This window comes from Myotis daubentonii, chromosome 5 (assembly GCF_963259705.1).
Source record: "Myotis daubentonii chromosome 5, mMyoDau2.1, whole genome shotgun sequence".
NCBI lineage: Eukaryota > Metazoa > Chordata > Mammalia > Chiroptera > Vespertilionidae > Myotis > Myotis daubentonii.
This window is the reverse complement of record NC_081844.1, coordinates 91199852-91215508: the sequence shown is the minus strand read 5'-3', so window position 1 is coordinate 91215508 and position 15657 is coordinate 91199852. Positions and strand designations below refer to the sequence as shown.

At 53.1% G+C, this 15657-nt stretch overlaps 1 protein-coding gene across 15 annotated transcripts in view; it reads left to right on the top strand.

Moving 5' to 3' along the window:
- Window positions 1–15657, top strand: part of TNIP1 (TNFAIP3 interacting protein 1) — a 53377-nt gene that overhangs the window by 16805 nt on the left and 20915 nt on the right. For 10 of the 15 annotated variants that reach the window (XM_059698934.1, XM_059698933.1, XM_059698936.1 and 7 more), the window contains 4 exons: window positions 9091–9243; window positions 10528–10613; window positions 12206–12286; window positions 14060–14251. In XM_059698934.1, the coding sequence (XP_059554917.1) occupies window positions 9114–9243; window positions 10528–10613; window positions 12206–12286; window positions 14060–14251 (489 nt within the window). In that variant the 5' untranslated portion in view covers window positions 9091–9113. Of the gene's footprint in view, window positions 1–7760; window positions 7933–8220; window positions 8318–9090; window positions 9244–10527; window positions 10614–12205; window positions 12287–14059; window positions 14252–15657 lie in introns of those variants that run through there. The other 5 variants (XM_059698927.1, XM_059698937.1, XM_059698926.1 and 2 more) reach the window with 2 other exon arrangements.

The window sequence follows — 15657 nt, the reverse complement described above, 5'->3', positions numbered from 1 at the left end:
TTCCTTCCAGCCCGAGACCTAAGCCCTGGTGAGTGCTGGTGATGAAGGGCAGCCTGGGATCTGATTGCATGCAAGGTTATAGCCACACAGGCAGCGCTGGGAACCTGGGGCCATGTTCCAGATAGCCAACAGCAGGACTGGTTTCCTCCCTCTGAGGTTCAGTCAGTTGCCTCTGGGGCAGTGCAGGCCGGTGGGAAGGGCATGGGTATAGGATCGAGACTGGATTCTTTGTCCTGCCACTAACCGGCTGTGTGTCCTTAGGCAAGTTACTTAACCAATCTGAGTCTGTTTCTGATCTGAAAAATAGGAATAATGCTACCTAGCCGAGAGGATTGGTTTCCTTGCTGGAACCCAGGGATAATAATTTTTATCTCTGTGTGGGAGGGAAAAGTGAGCCAATGTGCTTCATGGCACAGCCCATGGCCTGGCATATGGGAGCACTTCACAACGGTCAGGCCCGCTCCCAGCTTTAGGTAGGTGCTCCTTAGTCTTCTTTTGCAGTGATTCCAGCTGGCTGATGGCCCTGATCTACCCCCCTGTCTCCAGGCTGGTGGTGTGGAGCCTAGGTCTTGCAGGCTGAGTGGAAGTTCCCTCTGTGGGTGAGTCAGAGGAGGGGACAGGAGGGAAGGGAAGGAAGAAGGACACAGCAGGAGGGTAGGACCTTGTGAAGGGCTGCAGACATTATCTGGGAGTTTCTGACTGCTCTTGGGGAGGCGACAGCACCCCCCACCTCCATAGCACTTGTGGGAGGGCTCATGGGTCAGGGAAATCCACTTGGGTGTTAGGAGGAATTGGGGCTGCAGAGAGTAGCCTTCTCAAGGCCATAAGGTCATAGAAAGGGGTGATAACACATTGCAAGTTCTGGACTGTTAGAATTAGAAGGGCCCTTAAAGATTGTCTAGTCCCCCCACGATGGTATTGCTATTGTTGCAAACTGAAGCCCAGTGAGGGGAAGATGTTTGCCCTGATATCCCTTGACTACATCCCATGATTTCTGAGCCCTGGCTCCTCATATTGCACCCGATGCCTGCAGCCTCTTGATTGCTGAATTGGTTGCAAAGACTTATTAAGTCCTTGGCTCCTCACTGGCAAGGATGCCAGGGTGGGCTCCCTGAGTACACACCATCAAAAGTAGGTGCTGTGTCTTTGCTGACAGTCATCAAGAGGGCACAGCCAGCTCTCTGATGGATGGGCCTGGGACCACAGTGTCCCTGACCGTGAAATGGGCAGGGAAAGATTTTTGCTTTCGTTGGCAAGATGCTTTTAGGACACCTCAGTCCCTCTCATCTTTGGGGGGAATTGAAGGACATTTCCATTTACAGTTGAGGAGAATGAGGCTCAGATGATTCTCAGTCTTGCATGAGTGTGGTACCCTGCTCCATGGCTGCTTCTACCTACATCTTCACTGGCTGTGGTATTGTGCCAGTGTCCCTGCTTAATGGTTATTTGCAGTCACCAGACATTGAGTAGATGCCACGACCTAGCTTATAGAGCCTACAGTGGAACCTTAAAACTTGTTAAAAGAAGGATTAAATGGGGTTGGGGGAGACTTGGCCCTTAAAACAGCTGGGCACAGTTATGGGTACCAAGAACCTACTATGTACCAGGTACTTAGCTAAGTGCTATAAACACATTATAACTATTTCAGAAATTTTATTATAAAATGAGTACATTTCTTGTTGCATTAACCAAATGAGGAAGTATGAAATGAGAACTCCCAACTGTACACATATTGCTTCATTTAATGTTTTTAATCTGATACCAGCTACTTCTATTATTATTCCTACTAGAGACACAGTGCACAAAATTTGTGCACTGGTAGGGCCCCTAGCCACTGCTGGCTACTGGCCGGGTCGGCCCCGCCCCCTGGTCAAACTCCCAGATAACTCCCAGTCGAGGGGACAATTTGCATACTTTGCTTTTATTATATAGGGTTTTTGCAGATGAGGCAGCTGAGGCTTAGAAGAGGTGAGGGACTGGTTTGGTATCACTCAGCCTGCAGGGGTGGACAGAGCTGGAACTGGGGTGAGGCAAGGGCAGGTGTGGCCCCAGGTGCAGCACCTGAGGCACTCAGGGTCACGTGCTTGCATGTGAGTGCCGCTTCAGCACTGCACCCTGCATGCTTCACCTGCTCCACCCTATTTGGACCCTTTCTTCCTGACTCCCAGGCTGTATTATCTCCAGTGTGCTGGGTCCCCTCTCTTTCTGTGACTTGCTGCTGGGCCTCAGTCAGTCCTCAGCTTTAAGCCATCCCCCAGCTTCTCTCTAGTGCAGGCTCCTCCCTGTGCACACCAGGGAACTAAGGTGCCGAGAGTGGGCAGGTTTGCCCATGGCCAGGAGTAGTTGAGTAGACGCTAGGACCCTCTGGCTTTCTGTCCTGTGCCTTCCTCCCTGGGGACCCCTCTGCTTCACATCTCTGTCACCTCCACCCACCAGCATCCCTGGAAGCCCCTGCCGCTTCTGGTCAAGCTGCCTGGTAGTTGTCCGTTGGCCACTGTGACCTTCCATCTCAAAATACCTGAGATCTGCCTGGACTTTTCCCTCTGGGACAGGGAGAGCTTCAGGGACCTTCCCGCCCCGCTTTGCCCCCCCGCCCCCGCCCCCCCCCCCCCCCCCCCCCGCTGTAGGGTATAGCTGGCCCCAGGATGCAGCCAGTTCCCAGCAGCAATAGATCGGCCGATTACATCCCCAGGTGGGCCTCAGTTTCCTCATCTGTGAGCATCAGCCCTGCCTTCCTCCCAAGGCTGTGTGGCAATCAGAGGGAAAAACAGTGCTTGGGGAACTACCAGGTATTTTGCAGATGTTACTGGTGTGCAAATTTTCATCGTTTGGGGGGCCCGAGAGCCCTCCTCCCGGTGACAGCACACGACAATCTCAGATGGACGGAAGCACTTCAGGGCAGAAGCTGGGGTGTAAATTTAAATCCGAATCTCACCTTTTTCAACCCTCTTCTTCCTGGGTGGAGGCTGTGATCTGGACCCGTGCTCCCACCCCCTCACACTTCCTTAGCTGCTGCCTGTCACCCTGCCACCTCCTCTTTTTGGGGGGGGCGGTGACTCCTCCTGTCTCAATAGCATCATTTTACATCTTCACTCTGTGGTCCCTGCCTGGCCTGTCTGTCCAGCCCAGCCGTGGGCAAACTACGGCCGTGGGCCGCATCCGGCCCGTTTGAAATGAATAAAACTAAAAAAAAAAAAAAAAAAAGACCGTACCCTTTTATGTAATGATGTTTACTTTGAATTTATATTAGTTCACACAAACACTCCATCCATGCTTTTGTTCCGGCCCTCCGGTCCAGTTTAAGAACCCATTGTGGCCCTCGAGTCAAAAAGTTTGCCCACCCCTGCTCTAGACTCTAGGCCCTTTTCTGCCCCTAAACTGGTCTCTCAGGTTCCAGTGGGCACCCCCACCCCACCCCCTGCCCCAGCTGAGGTTTTGTTTTGGAAGAAGGTCCGAGCTGGCTGCCTCTTCACTACCGTCTGTTTCTGTTTTTGGAGGGCGGGTTGGTGTCCCTCTGCTGATCTGTAGCTGCCGGAACAAGGCCCAGGTGGATATGGGGTCAGGGCCAGACCCCGCAAGAACATAGGGTGGGGCCTCTCCTTGCAGTGGGATCCCAGTAATGGAGGAGGGGTGTGTGTGGGGGGGAGGGGGGATGCAGGCGGGCAGTGGGCAGGCTGGAGAGAGCAGAGGGCAGTGGGCAGGCTGGGTTCCAGCCCCGTCCTGACTTTTGGTGACTTTGGTCTTCGTGCTCTGGCCCTGACTGGTGGCCTTCATATCATGAGGGAGAGTCGGAGGGCCCTAGGACCCTAGGCACTGAGCTCCCGCACTGCCCCAGGCGAGGGGTGGGATCTGTGACCCCACATGCTGCCAGCCTGGCGGGCAAGAGAGTGTAAAGCCGCCTCTCATCCAGAGAGCCCCTGGACGCCTGGGAATGGTCTCGGTCTGGGCCTGGCCTCATTGCCCTTGGAGATTCCTGTGCAGCTCCGTCATCCTGGGAATGATCCTCTCTCCAGGAAAGGGTGAAAAAACCACCCTGGCCAGGAGGAGATTCCTTTCTGCCCAGCAGCATCCTGGAACTGCTGACGACCATCTGGGCGTGAGGTCAGCAGGCCGTGGAAATTCCCCATTTTCCTCTTTGTCTTTCCTCCAGAAGCCCAGGCCCTCCCTTGGGTGGCTCTTCTGACCTCCAGAGAGGGTTTCTCACAGGAGGCCCTTTCGCTTTTCTTCATCCACCCTCTGCCTGTTCTTCTCCCTGCTGAGGCTGGAGGTGGGGAGAATGGTGCTGCCTGACCCTCTTTGGCTTCTCCTGAACCTCCTTCCCTGTCAACCCCCAGTGCCGAGGAAGAGCCTGAGCATTGTGTGGTTTGCAGGATGTGGAGATGGGCTTTCAGTTCCTCTATCTTGCATCATGCCGTGCCGCCTGGCCCTACATCTGGGCATCTCTAACGGAGCACGGCCGTGCCAGCCCTGATTCTACAAGTGTATGGTTGCTCAGAGTGCCTCTGGTCAGTGGGTCACGGTCAGGCTCTTGGATGTTTGCAAATGGCCTCTCAGGAAGCAGGGGCAGGGGCTCCCCCACACCTGATTAGAGATGTATTGAGGCTTTCTTCTGGACCACTCTGAAGATACCTTGGTGGACAAGATGGACTCAGCCCGGCTCTCCTGGAGCTTCTGATCTATTGGGAAAGCCAGATGTGAAGCAAAAAGCATACCCAAATTATCACGTAAAGTCATCTGTCAGTCCCATTCTGGGTGGGCGCGGGGTGGTGAGCAGGAACCAGGACTCCTGCCGCCCCTTATCACCAGAGGTGGCTACAAGTCCTTTCCAGCTCTCAGCCTTCCCCTTGGTGAACTTCATTCAGCTGTCAAGCATGGCTCACCTTCCAAGTGCCAGACCTGTGAAAACAGGGAGTTCTCTGCCAAATGTGCGAATGCTTATGGCACTCAGATACATTCCACGCTGGTCCGTAGGTTTTGCTAGAGCAGCACATGAAGAGGAAGGGGAGCATCAAGGAAGTCCCCCCTCCCTCCCTCACACAGCTACCAACATTTCTGAGTACCGTGCTCTGTGCCAGTCATTGCTTTAGTGCTTTACCCACACTGCCTCTTAATTCAGTGAACATTTCAGGGCTTTCTTGTTCTACTGTGTAGTATTGACCTTTCAGCTTGAAAACAAGCCCCCTCCCCCCACCTCCAAGCTGAGTGATGGCTTTTGTGTGGGGTGGGCAGGCTGCTGTCCTCTGCCCCTGTGGGGCCCAGCAGGGCGTGGGTGCCTCGAGAACGGCGTGGGTGTGTTCGTCTTCTCTGTTTGTCAGGCTTTCGGGGAGGGGTTCTGCTCACCAGAACTTTATTTTTCGTTCTGACCTATGGCAATGTGGACCCTCTGGCCAAAATCCTTGTTATTTCTTATGCTTCAAGGCTGGGGACACTGCCCAGAGGGTACCTAAGAGCCCCATGTTACCCTACAGTATGGCTTGAACTCCTCTGGCCAGAGCCTTTGGGGAGCTGCTCAAGTGTAGCAGGGGGCAACTGGGCTTTCTTAGGCAGAGCTGGCTTTTCATCTCCCCTGTCACCTGCTGGCCATGTAATCCTGGCTCTCTTATAACATGAGGACAAGTTAGTATGTATCTTAGGGTCATTTGCAGCTTACCTGAGATAGTGCACCTGAGGCGTTCAATGCCTGGTGTGTAGAGGATTCATGGATGGTGGTTATCATTAGTCCCTTTTCACTCTTCTTTCGGGGATCACTGTGGGGATGGTGATCTTGGGAGGGAGGTTTCAGGGCCCCAAGTCCTTCTGCGGTCCCAGTGGAGGCCTTTGGAACTCCTTAGTGTTGGGAAGCTCTTTGTAGGTCTGGAGGCTGGATCCGTTTTTCAGCCTCAGAGCCTTTGCACTCACTGTTCTGTCTGCCTGGAGTATTCTTCCCCCAGATATCTGTCTGCATAGCTAGTTCCCTCTCCTCCTTCAGATGTTTGCTAAAATAACCCCTTCTCTGTGAGGCTTTTCCTGACAGTTCCGTGTACAATTAAAGTCCCTGCCTCGTGCTTCCTGTTTAAATTTTGTCCATAGATATTTTGATATTTTCATCACTCCTAATACTGTGTCTGTCTGTCTGTCCATCATCTATCTATCTATCTATCTATCCATCTATCTATCACATCCGCCACTAGAATGTAAGCTGCATAAGGGATTTTTGTCTGTTTTGTTAGCTGATAATTTCCCAAACTAGTACCTGGCAAGGAGTAGGTGCTCAATAAATAATTGCTGAATGAATGAACAAATGCAAGAACGAAGTTTCTCTACTAAGTCACAGAACTAGGAGTCTAAAATCACTTCTCAGAGAAGTTTCAAATGAAAGAAAGCAGATGAAATTGAACAGATAAATGTGAAACACTGAGCAAGTAGTTAGTGGTTTGGTGGAAAATTCATCTGTTCAGTAGAAATGGAAGGGACAGACCATGCATGATATGAGACTAAAGGAGGAGAGTGACAGTGTCAACTAGTATATTAAATATTAGTCAGGGTTTTTTCTTCTTTCTTTTTAAAAAAGATGACATACATATAAATGGAACTTGGGATTGGATTGACTGGCTTATCTGTTAGGGCATAAGCATTTCACTATAAAGTCCTAATTTAGTGAACAACTTTCATTTCCCCTCTGCAGGGAGGGGAAGGGACTGCCCATGATTTCATAGTGAGTTAATGGTTAGACCACTTATTTACTTAGTGTTTATTGGGCGCTCTTTTATAGCTAACTAGGAGCCCAGTGCATGAGTTCGTGCACCTTGAAAGGAACTGTATTCTGCAAGGCTGCAGTGGGCACAGGGGCAGGTCTCGGCCTATCCTCCGAGCCCCAACCTGTCCCCTCCCGCCGTGGCCCCCAGTCCCCTGTCTGCCAGCAGCCCTGCTCCCTGATGGCACTGGCCTCACTCGCACCCGCTGACAGCATGGAGTGATTGGGGCTGGTGCCAGCAGCGGGTGCAAGCAGTGGCTGCTGCCCTGATTGCCCCTTAGGAGCAGGGGGAGGTGGAGAAGCCTTGAGAGGTGATAGGGGCTGGCGCCAGGCTCTGGCGCCAGCAGCAGGTGCAAGTGCTGGGTGGGACCGTGGCACACAGGAGCAAAGACTTTTCAGTAACTACCAGAGGCTCACCCCAATGACAGCAACCTGCACCCCACCTTGGTCTGGTGTCCCCACTCACCTGCTCCACCATCCCACACAGCCCACACCCGCCATGTTCCACACTCTGCCTCCTGCTGTTGATGCCCACCAAGTTCCGTGCACACACCCCCTAGTGGTCAGCGCTTGTCATAGTGACCAGTTGTTTGGTTGTTCATTTGTTCTGCCATTCGGTCTATTTACATGTTAGCCGTTTATTATATAGGATACTGTGCTGGGTTCTGGGATGCTGTGATGCAGGGACCCTGGCCTCCTGGACCCCACCAATAGGACATGAATTCAAGTATCTTTACTCTAAGTCTAGTGCTTTCTTATACTCCATACACATTGTACTTCATAGTTGATTGCTGTTGCAAAGGAACCAGCAGTGAGTGTAGTGAGGCCACTGAAAGAAACTGATGCCATTCTTAGGTTGCATTAATAGAGGCAGAGCATCCAGATCAAAGGAGGTGACTGTCTTGCTCTGTTATGCTGTGGCCAGACCAGTCGAAGTGCTATGTTCTCTTCTGGGTTATGGGGACTGCCTTCTGGGGCACCTCAATGGCCTGGCCAGCCCCCTGATTTCCTGCTGTTGTCCTTACAGCCAGGCGGGCACCCCAGCAGGGGCTGAGCCACCCTCATGGAAGGGAGAGGACCGTACCGGATCTACGACCCTGGGGGCAGCGTCCCTCCGGGAGAGGCGTCCACAGCTTTTGAGCGCCTAGTGGAGGAGAATTCCCGACTAAAGGAAAAAATGCAAGGGATAAAGATGTTAGGTAAAGCAGACGCTGCACTCTCCCTGCAAGCCATCTCCCTGTAGCCTGCAGTGCCAGCTGGCATATGCCTCCACCCATGTCATCCCTCTGCCCTTCCCGGCCCTGCGCTGGCTCCTGCCCCCAGCTGTGTCTTTATGCACTTCCATAGCCCTGAGTCCCCAGCACCCAAGAGCCATGGTGACAGGACTCAGAATACCCTGAGGGGCTGAGAAAGAGGTGTGGGGTTAGGGAGAGGGAGCTAGAAGGCCCATTTTGTGGATGTGGAAACAGAGTGGCCTTATTTTCCAGAACACCAGCGAAGGGGGAGCTGGCATCATCTGGGCAACCAGGGCTCAGTCCCCAGGTGTTGGAGCAGGGAGCCAAGCTTGGCTTGAAGCAGATGGGAGTAGGTCCCTTGATTTCTCTTTTCCTGGCTTTTGCTCAAGCTGTTCCCACTGCCAAGGAGCTCCACTTGCCTTGCATGACTGTCATCCCCATCCATCAGCACCCAGCTCAGATGCCACCTCCTCCTCCACGACATTCCGTGATTTCCCCGCAGAGGGGTCTCTCTGTCCTCCACACTCCTACAACTACTCCTTTGCCTTGCTGCCACCTTCGCTGGTCTTAGGCTTTGGGGGCGAGCTCAGTTCCCCAATTTTCCAAATGCTTTCTCCTTGCTTCACAGACCGTTGCTTACAATGGCAGATTGGGGAACGAGGAGTAGAGTTGCCTCTTCTCCACCTGTGGGAGAAGGACGACTGAGGCCTAGAGGGTAACTGGCATTATCAAGGGGCTCGTCCCTTAAGACTGCCCCTGACTGTGGGTGCAGGCTGTGGGTGGCCCCTGGGTGCCATGATGGTAGGTTTAAGAGAGCCCTGACTTTTTGTGGAGTCCCAGCCAGCTGTGGCGGGATGGAGCAGGAAGAGGGAACCAGGGGCCAGGAGTTTGTCCTAGATTCCCCTCCACCTCTTCCCTGATTGCAGGGCCCTCTTCCCTAGGGCCTGTCTCTGTGGGCTGGAATGATGTTCGTCCCACTCAACCCATAAGGCAATGGTGGCAGTAAAGTCCAGGGCCTGGAGCATCCAAAGCCAGGCCGAAGCAGGTTTAGGGGCACAGGGTGGAGAACCGCGTACAGTGCTGAGTAATTCCTCTTGCTCCTCCTTTCCCCGTTCTTTCCAGGGGAGCTTTTGGAAGAGTCCCAGATGGAAGCATCCAGGCTGCGGCAGAAGGCAGAAGCACTGGTCCAGGACAGTGAGCTGGGCAAGGACAGGCAGCTGCTCCCACCACCGTCTCCCACTTTGACTTCCTTCGACCACCTGCCTGAGCTCACAGGTCCAAGGGCACCAGCTTGTCCTCTGCCTTTCCTTGTAACTCCCAGCTCCCAAAACCCTCAACAGTGGACCCCTTCCTGTTTAGAAGTCCACATCTCCTCCACTTACCCTTGGGCCACAGGCCATCCTTCCAGTCATGTTTTGGATGGGACGCTGCACTCCCAAGGCCCTCGCAGACATCAGTTATGGATCACAGCAATCCACTGTACCCGAGATATGGCCTCAAGATCTTTATCAGATAAAGATCAGCATATTTATGCAGCAAATATTTAATGAGCAGCTGCTATGTACCAGGCCGAGCGCGCCAGGCATCTACTTCAGGTCACTCAGAGTTGGCACATGAGTCAGTAGCTCTCTGGTCTGGCCTCTCTCCTTCCATTTTAAAGCTGGGGAAGCTGAGGCCCATGGAAGAACCTGGCCTTGCCTATCAGCCTGCTGCAGAGTATGTCAGATGTAAGGTTACTTATGTTACCTATCGCTAGAAAGTGCTGACTGCGACTACAGGTTCAAGTCCTGCATGTGGTCACCATGCCTTCCTCTGGCATGTCTCTGGGGCCAGGACAAGGTCTGGGGCCAGCGGGGAAAGGTCTCCACCTGTGGGGCTCAGAGGCCTCCTGCTGCAGCCCCACTTACTGCACCAGCCCAGGCCAGCGTGCCAGCCTTCCTTTTGGCTGGCGGTTACATGGGCTGAATGGACACATAGAGGAAAGTGATGACCTCAGAGTCCACTGTGCCCATCAGTGGGTGTTTCTAGTCTCTCCTTGTCCCTTCAGCAATGTTTGCTGAGTCCCAGATTGGTGCTGGGCCCATCCCCAGGGTGAGATGTGCAGCTACCCTTACGGGACTCCCTATGGCAGGAGCCCCAGAAGGCCGGGGGGTGGGGAGCCAAGTGTGAGTCCTGGTTTTTCAATCACTGGCTCTGTGACTTTTCCATGCCTCAGTGTCCTTACCTTTAAAATGGGAATTTGGAGCCGCCATGAAAATTGGCTGAGATAATACATATAAAAACGCTTTGTTACTTGTTAATCATCATCCTGTCATTATTGAGGCAGGTCTAGGGGAGCAGAAAGCAGTGGCCAGCAAGTCCAGGGAAGTTGGTCTCTCTGCCCAAGTTCTGTCTCCGCTATTCCAGGGCCGGTCCCTGGGCCTGGTGGGACCACCTCCCATTTTCCCAGACTCATGGAGGGAACTCGGAGACGTCTTCTGGCCAGGACTGTCCTGGAGGGGGCGGTGTCTGGGCTTTCCCCTTTCCCTACTGCTCATCTGTGTTTTCTCCATTCTTCAGGAAAGGATGCAAATGTCCCAGCACCCCCTACTGACCCTGCACCCCCCAGTGACAAGCCCGAACCAGTCCAAAAACCTCCATCCAGTGTAAGTTGCATTTGGAGTCCTGGCTGAAAGCTGCCTGGACTTCGAGGTCCCTTTGGCAGATACAAGGACATGAAGAGAGAGGGTTGGCGTCTGGAAGCCTAGGTTCTGACTTGCTGGGTGATGTAGGGCAGGCCGATCTCAATCTCTCTGGGGTCTCAGTTTCCCCATCTTTAAATGAAGGTCACAATTAAAACTTGCTAGGAAGTTCCTCCCTTATGCTAAGTCGCAGAATGTGAAGCATGTATCTACCTACTACACAGTGCTAGGAGAGCGGGTGGATGTGACATAGAACTCATCCTCAGGGGCCGAAGAGTCGCCTCGAGACGTTTTGCTTGGTGTCCTAGGCCTGGAAGAGACTCAAGGGATCGTATCCTGTAGCATCTTTATCCTACAGATCAGGTCCAAAGTGAGAAGAGCATCTTCCACGGTCTCGCAGACAGTGGGGGAAATGTAGAGGTGAACGTGAGGTTTTATAGGACACGGCCAAGATTCAGAGCTGGCTTCCTGGTGGCCATGAGGCTCAGAGCAGAGATCCCGAAGCTGCGAGTGGAGATCCTCCCGTCCATTCCCATCCATCTGCCCTTTCCGAGGGAGGGCTGCAGTCCACTTTGTAGACCAGGTTGATAGCAATCCCAGAGCCAGTTACTAGTTCAGAGGGACCATTGGCCTATCTGTTGGTTGCACAACCAGTACATTCCACTTGGAGTGGCTGAGAGATGAGAAAAAGGCTGGGAGTCTTTTTTTTTTTTTTTTAATAGAAATGTCTTTGAATTTTTAATTTTCACATTATGTAACAGATTCCTGACCCCATTCATAAAGCATCAAAGTTCAGACTCAGATTTCACTATTCTTTGTTGTTAACCCTCACCCAAGGATATTTTTCCTATTTATTTATTTATTTATTTATTTATTTGAGAGAGAGAGAGAGTGGAAGGGAGGGAGGAAGAGAGAGAGAGAATAGGGTTTTCTGGAGCTGGTTTGGTAAGGCTGGCACAGAACCACCTCTGTGTGGCCACACTGACTGCTGTCTGTTCTCCATCCGAACAGTCAGGGGACACCTGGACCTGGGAGACAGCTCTGAGGCCGTAATAGGAACATTGGTTTTGCAGGCCTTGGGTTCACCCCCTACTTTTTGCATTAGCTAACAAAGTACCTTCAGTTTCCTTATCTGACCAAAGGGGTTATAACTCTCTCACCATAATGGAGTTCATGAAAACATTTTAAGTCTCTGTGGGAGAGATTTTAAAAGTACAAGTTAAAAAAAAGAAAAGATCCTGAAGTTCTGGTGGTTCAAGGTCAGCTAGCCCAATATCCCTGTTCTCCGGATGAGGAAACTGGTCACAGAGGGCCTGTAAGCTCGGACCTCACAGTGAGTGGGTTGTGGGCAGACTTGGGATCCTGCTTCATGGTCGCACATGAACTGATGTGTAACCGCCCGGGGAGCTCAGCTCTGCACGGAGGGGCTGCCGCGATGAACTGGATGTGAGAAGAGATTTTTGTCCTTCCATTCCCTGCCCCTCCCTGCTGCTGTCAGCTGTGGGTTGAGTGTTTTTTCTCTCAGGCAGCCTGTAACTAACTCCCTTTCTGCACAGGGCACTTCCTCTGAATTTGAAGTGGTTCCCAACGAGCAGAATTCTCCACCCGAGAGCAGCGGCCAAACCAGAAACATGATGGTGAGTGGATGGCAGGTCCCGGGCATATCCCATGTCTCCTCTCTGTTTCAGTCACCTGGCCCCGGGTCAGAGGCACAGGGTCCCTTGGGCACCCTGGAGTCAATTGGGGACCCGTGGGGGGCCGGAGGAGGGGATGCTTCTCAAACATGCAAATCCCTTGCTGGTGACTTCCCCTACTTGGGTCACACAGGCGCCCGATCATTGTGAAAGCCCTGCTGGTCTCCATGAATGCCGGGCACCTCCACACACTATGACTCAGCCTCTGGGCCAGTGGGCTCCTAGAAGGTGGAACAGAAAGGGTCAGGGAGACCCAGAGCAGCTTAGCCAAGCAGTTTACCCTTTTGTGCAGGCTGAGTGTTAGAAAGGTTCTGAGTTTTGTCTCCTGGGAACTTCTGTGCCTTTACCCTGCTCTGTCTCTGAGGGCTCTGAGAAACTGGTGGAGGCGGCAAGAACCCCCTGCTCAGAAACTATTTGCCCTATGACCTTGGACCAGTAACATTATCTCATTAATAAGTTCCTCCTTAGCCCCACCATGTGCCTAGTCTGTGCTGAGTCAAGACAAGACAGCCTCCCTGCCCTCTGGGAGCTTGTAGGCTAGTTGGGGAGATGAGTGGATGAAGCAATTCATAGACCTTAATTAGAGCAGCTTTTGCCACCTCAAATCCTTTATGAAAAGAGGCAGTGGAGGATGAATGCAGAGTCCAAGAAGCCGCGTTATCTCCTGTTAGAATAAAGTGCTAACAGTATTGCATGGGCACTTACTGAGCATCAGGAAGCCTCAGTTCCAGTCCTGGTGCTGCCACTGAGCCACTGGGCGGCTCTGGGCAAGTTCCTGTTCCTTGTAGCTTAGTTTCCCAGCCTGAACCCGGAGGCTCCCCATAGCTCTACCATCCTGCAACATCCATGTTTAGGGGATGCCTGCTAGAAGAGTGGAAACGTGGGCAAGGCCAGGAAGGATGAGCAGAGGGGACACTGGGAATGGAGCCATAGGAGGTGTGTGGGGACGGTGGGGTCTCAGATGCCTGGCAGGGTAGCAGTTAGCTACAAGGGGCCACTCTGAATCCTCAGGCACAGTGTTGGCATAACTAAGGCACTGTCTTCGGAAGGAATGTTCTAGACACAGGAGAGATGGAGAGAGAAAGATTGATTGATTGTTGACATTGGACTCCCTTGCCCACGGTATGCTACTGGATTGGGTTCTGTGAAATATCTAGATTATGGTTCTTAACCTGTCTTGAGTCTTGGTTCCTCTGAGAAGCTGATGAATGCTGCAGCTATTCCCCAGAAGACACACAATAGACATGGAAGTCAGGCAGCTCTGCTCTGTGTAGCTGCCTTAGCAAGACTCCCTAAGCCACAGGAGCAGTACTGCGCATGGAGTGAGACCCCTTTCCTGGGCTTGCTGCCTTCACGTGGCAGTTCACCCTCCTGAGCACCCTGTGAGCTCGGAGGGAGGCAGCGGGTGTGTGCACATTTGGTAGATGAGGATTCCCAAGCCCAGCAGATGAGCGATCCATCCCCAGGCACTCGGGGAGGCCCAGAGTGTGGGAGGAAAGTGGCTCTGCTGCTGGTAAGCCAGCTGCTGGCCTGGGAGTCCCGGTCCTGCCCTGTGAGTCAGCCCCAGACAGGGAACCTGCGTAACTGGAGAATTTCCCTGGGCTGAGCTGGGATCAGAGGGGGAAACTGAGTCATGAGGAATGGGGAAGCAGGAGAATGGCTGACAGTGCCTACTCAGACCCTGGTAAAGAACGGCCCTGTTCCCCTCCTCGCCAGGAGCTGGGTCCCCTGCCCCACGAGGACAGCAACCTGATGCTCCACCTGCAGCGCCTGGAGACCACCCTGAGCGTGTGCGCCGAGGAGCCGGACCACAGCCAGCTCTTCACCCACCTGGGCCGCATGGCCCTCGAGTTTAACCGGCTGGCCTCCAAGGTGCACAAGAATGAGCAGCGCACCTCCATCCTGCAGGTGAGGCTGGCCGGGAGAGGGTCACCTGGGGTGGGCAGGTGTGCTTCCCCTCCCTCCTCCTCTGGCTCTTCTTGGGAATCCAGGGTACTCGGGGGACTTCGGAGAATGACGTTGCCATTGGGGGCTGACTTTGGGCTTCTTGTTTGGGGTGGTGAGCAGGGTAAGGAAGTTGTGGGAAGGGGTGAGGAAGAGGAAGGAAGTTGGGAAATATGGGATGGGCAATGCAGATTTCATGGTTAGGGGTCATGGATGTGGGCAGGCTAGGAACAGCCCTGCCTTGTTCTTCACCGACAGACAGGTGGGGAAAGGGAGGGGTCCAAGGCAAGGGGGCCATCATTATCCCCACTTCACAGGTTGCCCAGCTGGTAGATGGTGCACTTGGGATTTGAACCTCAACCTGTCATATTCCAAAGCCCATGCTCTCCACCACCATCCCAGCTTATCTCCCAGTAGAGGAGGCTTCCTTTCATAACCCTCCCCGTGCCGTGGGAACGAAGCCAGATTGACTTCTAGGCCAGCCCCGGCCTTGAAGCCATATGGTCCTTGGTTTCAGTAGGGACTCTATTGCTGTATGACCTTGGACAAGTCACTTATCCTCTCTGTCCCTCACTGTCCCTCTCAGTAGCATGGTGCTGGGAGTGCCTGGTCATGGGATTGCTGGGAGTAATAAATGAAGTCCAGTCTAGAACATTTAAGTGCTCAAAAAGTGGTCACTGTTAGGATTTGATGATGACCAGACTGCCATACTGGGCCGGGGGTCTTAGCCTTGAGGGCTTGGGGGTAGGGCAGGATTCACAGATGGCAAAACTGAGGCTCCTGGGGAACCTGCTCAGGACCTGAGCACCTGTCCCCTCAGTGACAGGGCTGTAACTTTAAGGCCCCTGCCTCCCTCCCGGGCCCTCCTACTCCAGTCACTGGTCAGTGGTCTCATTCGTGGCAGCAAACACTCACGTGCCCAGTTAATGGGCGAGAAGTCTACCAGGTGTGACCTCAAGAAGGGCCTAGGTTGACAAGAGCAGAAGGGCATCCAGGCTGGAGACAGTGTGAGGAGAGATGTGGGGAGCAGAGGACCCCAAGGAGAGTGCAGGGCCCCCAACCCCCCTCAGGTGAGGGCACAAGGGAGGCAAGGCTGGAGGAGTGATTGGAGCCCGAGAGCCAGGCTGAGGGAGATTCTCAGATGTCAGCAAGGCTTAGAGGTGTCAAACTGAGCTCTGGGGAGGCGAAGCCGGTGCATCGCACGGGTGACAGAATTTTCAGTGTCAACATTTTGGCCTCATCAAAGGGGGTCCTGTCTACCTCTGTTGTTTTTTATACCAGACCCTTGTTTATTTCCTTCTTAGCTCTTAACATAGTTTGTAATAGTTTTATTGCATTAGGTGGTTTATTTGCTTTGTGGCTTTTTCCCT